The sequence below is a fragment of the Liolophura sinensis genome, chromosome 1, assembly GCF_032854445.1.
Source record: "Liolophura sinensis isolate JHLJ2023 chromosome 1, CUHK_Ljap_v2, whole genome shotgun sequence".
NCBI classification, from domain to species: Eukaryota; Metazoa; Mollusca; class Polyplacophora; order Chitonida; family Chitonidae; genus Liolophura; species Liolophura sinensis.
Genome location: NC_088295.1, coordinates 44,627,243 through 44,633,078, shown reverse-complemented (window position 1 = coordinate 44,633,078; position 5,836 = coordinate 44,627,243). Strand labels below are relative to the sequence as shown.

Here is a 5,836-nt window from a genome sequence, read left to right as displayed (position 1 = left end):
CAATCAAATAAGCAAATAATGAAATAAACAGTTTTTCATGAAATTTAGCTTTGTTTGCTCTTAATTTTGCAGATGCAGAGACCCCAGTATTGTTACCTGTAGGGTACCTTGTTGGAGATACAATGCAAATAGGAATATGCTTGAAAGGTGAGCACAAACTTGGACATTGGTATTGCCTTTGATCTGTTGAAAAGGCAAATTTTCACTTAAAGAAAGGTTTAAAGCCAAAATGTGGAATATACCTGTAACTGTGTTGTTTTCATTCATATTTATTTCTTTTGCTCACATGATTGTTGTTGTTGTTGTTGTTGACCATCCAGGCACCCATCAGAATAGTGTGGATTCCCTGGCCTTTGAGACCCTCATCCGTAAGAGCATTGTGCAGAGATATGCATCACTGTTACTGGAGCACAGACGGATCATTCTGTGTGGGCCTAGTGGTACAGGAAAAACATATCTGGCCCAGAAACTGTCAGAGCACCTCGTACTCAGGTAAGACACAGTTGGCTTTATGTTTGTTTTCAGGTAGCAATAATAATGATAACAGGGAAATCTGTCACTCAGCTTGCCAGAATACCAAAAATGGAAATCTTTTCTTTTATGCATCATAGTGTAGCTATCATTTTATGATATTAAGAGCAGTCAGCATTTACTGTACACAAAAAGTAAATGATCATATTTATAGAAAAAATATTAATACCGATGTGACTGCAGTGTTTTGGACGAAGAATGTCACTTTTTTAGTGTATCGTCTTAACTGTGCCAGAAGTTGACATGAAACTGTGCAAAAATTTATTATTGGATATTTTTCTCCTAGTCAGATGTTCAGACACTTGACAGGCAGTTGGTATGTTCTCATAACAATGCAGAATAATGTGGCGCAAATTCAAGGTTTAGTCATTTGGATCAAGATGGACAAATAACAACATTTGTTGTTGTATTACAGGACCACGCCTGTTCTTATACTGTCCCATGGACATAGCAGGCTCCCAGGTTTGGTTTACTGACCTATGGAATTACAGTATTATACCATGCCTCCTGGAGGCTGTGAGGGAAGGACTACAGGTAGGAGTTATCTCCCTTGTATCATTTTCTCTAAAATGACAAAATTACTTTGAAGGCGGGTATAAGTGGTAAGATGAACACTATATGCACAAAGAACAGAATGCTTATATAGCAAATTGCAACAGCAAATGATGAGTGAGACCAAGGCCTGAAGCACAATAAAAGTTACATTTGGTGGCAAAACATACAAGTTACTGAAGAACAAAGGCTACTTTGATTTCTTGCATCCTTGAATCTTGTCTTATCACAAATTTCATCGCACCGCCTTGCCAGATAATGACAGAATGTTTCTTTTTCTTCAGTTGGTGGAATTATTGCAATATTATTCATGTTCAGGAGTTTTTATGTATATTCTGGCCTCGTGATTCAGATGTATGGCAAGAGAGCTCCATGGGAGGACCCTGCTGATTGGGTGATTGAGACATATCCATGGAGTAATAACAGCAACCGTGATTGGCCATCACTCCTTAGGCTCCGCCCAGAGGATATGGGTTTTGACACATAGGGTGTGGCCCCGCCCCGATCAAGAACAACCCCACCATTAAGGAGACAACCAGTGAGGGAGAAGAGGACAACCTGGTAGGCTAGCATACATTTCTGACTCAATGCAAAGTCATCAGAACTGGTTTTAATGCCAATCTGATGGGAAAAAAATCTTTCATGATGTTTTTGTGTTAGTAGATTTTGAAGCCTTTTACACAAAAAATGAAATGATGTGCTAATTGCATCCTTCATTTTACATTAAAGTTACGAAAAGAAAAATAGAGTTTGGATTTGGCATTCTAAGCTGAGGTTTAAAAACATGAAGCTAAATTACTAAGGAAACACTGACACATGTTCCCATATTTTCTGTGAAAAATAGAAAATGAAATAAAAACATGCATGGTGTTATGTAATGTAGAAATGAGAAACTATTTCTTACTTTTAATACAGTAGTTTTTGTTGTTCATCTGTTGTAATCCATTAACATATACTGATTTTTAGCTGAGTGTAATTTGTGTGTAGAACTTCAGTTTTGTCTAAAATGAAGAGTTGATAGTTTCGGTGTGTAGTTTTCAAAGAAGGGCGAAGTTAATGTTGACTTTAGTAAAGCATAGAGGCTTCAAAATTTTTTAATGGTAAAAGAATTGAAATCGATGTAGAGTAAAATTCAGTTTTGTCAAACATTAAACAAGTCTGATATATGCCAGTGTTTTTCTAAAGTGTGGAAATAATGTGTAAAATTGCATTAGCCATATAATTTGTTATTGGCTTAAAAATAGTTCAAAAATTGACGTTGGCATTAGACAAGGTTGTGTTTTTGTCGTTTGTCGTAATAATGGGTTATAAGCTGTTCATACATACCTTTATGTGTTCCATGTCTCATTTTCTGTCTATGATATTGATAATAATAATAATATTGGGCATCTCAGTCCAGGGTTAGACCACTGTCAACTATTTCTCAGTCTGTATGTGTATATATTACTGATGTCTATGTTCAGTTTCATCCCTCTCACCTTCATAATCTTGCTAACCCTTTGTAAGTATTGTACAGTTTGTTAGAAGTGTAAATAGAAGTTGTTGTTTCGCCAGCAAGTACTGTAGTGCATGTGCTCGCTCAGGCAGAGTTGTGCCTAGATTGTTACATAAGAGGATTGCACACTACATCCTATGTTACTTGTATGATGTAACAGGTGAAAGAGTATGCTGTTGTGCTTTTGCTTTTTGTCTTTTATAGTATTTTTTCTACTGCTTCACCACCTGTTCACGTCTGAGTGTTACTTACTAGAGTTTTATGTCAATAGACATCATCATCAAGAAAAAACTAAAATAAAATGTTTTATTTTGTCCAGAAGGTTTCTGCCTTTTTCTTGTCTATTTCAATGAAGATTTTAAGGTGGCTACGTGCCAGCCAGCTCTCTGTGGTTGGGATAGGACTTTAAGCGAGAAGGTTTATTAGATACCTATCACCTACGACAGCGTTAATATCAATTAATATATATAAAAAATACTTGCAACCTGTGGATGGTCATGGGTTTTCATCCTGGCTCTGGTCCTATCAGAGAAATATATTGAATATATCCTCAGAAATGGCGGAAATGAGAATATTTTCGTGTGTACCATGGCAAATATACGATGTTGGGCGAAACTGATTACTGGGACAAAAATTTCAAGTTGGCTGGACAAAGACAAGCACCAGTACAAATCTAGTCGCAGTTGTCACATTAAAGGTAAAATTTAAACCGTGCCTTGGAAGTAAAATGACCAAAATGAAACGCATTACGTTGGCGGAGTGCTTAGAGTGATTCCCTTGTAACGGGTACTTTGGGGTTCAATCTTCAGTCAGAAGATGTCTAACACTTTAAAGTGGACAATTTGCATATTACAAAGGACCTGGTACAGTAAGGCGGGAAATCGGCCCCAGATTAAGAAAGTGCCGATTTCAAAAGCCAGTACAATTCTGTAAATTTTCAGATGAGAAGTATAAGACTTGATCGAAGCGCCCATGAATATTACATGACCATTGAAGAGATGATTGCTTAATAGTAATCTGCCCATAATGCACTCCCCATCATAAATGTCAATTTTAGCTCAATTACGGCACTGTTTTTAATTTACTGTATGAAGATTAATCAGAAAAATATTTTTACTGGAACTTTCGCGTATGTATTTGTGAGTGCTGTCAAAGTTTTGTTTTAGTTAACGTTTGTCTTCATATGCAAAACGTTACCTTTAAAATGTGATCATTTTTGTTATATTTTGCCAAGTTTAAAATCCATACTTCTGCCAAAGTCGGTAAGGTATCCTTCATGGTACAACGAATAAACCAGGTCAATGTGGAGAACAAGACGGAAGCACTTACAGAAAGAGTTCGAATCCCTGTGATTATTATTTTGTTTTTTGCAAACATACTTTGGCGTGAGTAAAGATCTTGGTAATGTTGTACTAAATAAGTGTTATAACATAAATTAGAATGGATTATTGTAAAGATATGCTAATACGTAACACGTGGCCACTACACCGAAATCATACGTGAATACTGCTTGGCAGCCTAGTTATAGTCGTCTGTCATCAACTTGTCATGCCACTTGTAATATGTAGCTGAATTATAAAACTAATCCGGCCTGGATAGCACAGTTGGCAGAGCGTTGTTTGTCACCAAAAGATTTGTTCATGTTATGATTTATATTTATCGAGTCACACCTAAGACTTTAAAAGAGGAAGTTGTAACTTCCTCGCTTGGTTCAGCATGAAGAGGATAGTGCAACGACTGGTTGACCCGTAGCAGTATAAAGGCTCGGGCGGGGCTGCTTACTTGCCTTCGGTTGGTCGTCTAAGTGAAGCAGCACTAGATAAAAGAAAGGTGGAAATCCGTCCTGCAACAAGGAGGTACATTACACGTACATTACACATGCACCTGTAATATACATCGCTAATTCGGGTATAACACAGACTCCCTTCAATGTGTGTTTAGAGATATATAACACACGCTTGCCATATATAACCGGAAAATAGTGTAATACACAACAGAAAAAAGACGTGACCTTACGAATGTGTCAGCAGTTGTCGATCATACTATATAATAAATTCTGCTTCTTCAAATGCACAGTTTCTTGCACTGGCCCCGTATTTGTTAAGCAAGGCTTAAGTCATAAACTGCAAGTCCTTAAAAAGCAATACTCGGATCGAGAAAGAAATTAAACTGTGGTTAGTACATTGTTCTGCAGTAAAGAAGCAATGTACAGATTTTAAACTTTCTAAACCGGAACATTGTAATTGTAACTGTGTTTGAACTTCGTCAGACGTTTTGATAAATACGGGCCGTGGGGCCCCTGCGTTACCATACCAGGGACCACTTTCACAAAGATATACCTCTACAATATCGCACGTAAAGGGCAATATTACGGTGGTGGTGACGTACAAAATATCGTGCGATAAATGTACGATAAAAAAATATGGTACGCCGCTTTGTGAAATTGGGTCCGGGTCGTTTGGTTCTTTGGTTTTGCCTATCACAAGCACACAGCCACAATGATTCATTGTCTACTCGTATATCACCACGACATCGCTGCAGTATTGCCGAAGTTACGTTTAGCCAAATCCATTCATTCATATACTGTACATTCATACACTATACAGTATACTAGTATGTACAGGGATGGGTCTAGCTGAATAGGTTGGGTACCCTTATGATTTGCAAAGCTGACAGTGTCACTTTTGTGTGTATTTGCGAATACACACAAAAGTCTGAAACAAACCTTTTTGTTGGGTTCAAGAATGCCCTGGATAAATCTCTGATATAGTATAGCATTAAGCTAAAACTGAACTCACCGAATTGTTTTTCCTTGTCAACCACAGTATAAGGCAGCTCAGACAAATTTATGCGTACCTTTAAATAACGCAGGAAGTCGTTCTCTGCATTACTTCCTGTCTAGTAAACCAACGTTTATCAAAATCCACCATCCAGCATGTAATTTAGGGTAGCGTATATCATTCGGCTGACCAAAACTGGCCAAGAGTTGGAATGAATTAAACATCGGTGTTCTTAAGCTTGAAATTGCTTATCTGGCGTCTGGGCAGTCTTGTCTGGACAGACAGTGGGCAGTTCTGTGTACGCAACATTGGTCACCAGACGGATACGTCTCTTCATTGCGATGTATTATACCTTGGAAGCAATTCCAACTTGGTGATTGTCTGAGATTTAAAGCAAATGGTTCATCCACCAGTGAAAGTGATTTTCTGATCAACATTCCTTGAGCGGCACTGTTCAGTGAATTAGAATTTTGTCTGC

At 37.7% G+C, this 5,836-nt stretch overlaps 1 protein-coding gene across 1 annotated transcript; it reads left to right on the top strand.

Annotated features, from left to right (window-relative positions):
• Nucleotides 1-334: 334 nt before the first annotated feature.
• On the top strand, nucleotides 335-2,277 carry LOC135462104 (neuron navigator 2-like). Its single transcript, XM_064739464.1, has 3 exons — nucleotides 335-492; nucleotides 947-1,065; nucleotides 1,436-2,277. The coding sequence occupies exons 1-3, from the start codon at nucleotides 390-392 to the stop codon at nucleotides 1,568-1,570; spliced, it is 357 nt and encodes a 118-aa protein (XP_064595534.1). The 5' UTR covers nucleotides 335-389; the 3' UTR covers nucleotides 1,571-2,277.
• The last annotated feature ends 3,559 nt before the right edge of the window (nucleotides 2,278-5,836 follow it).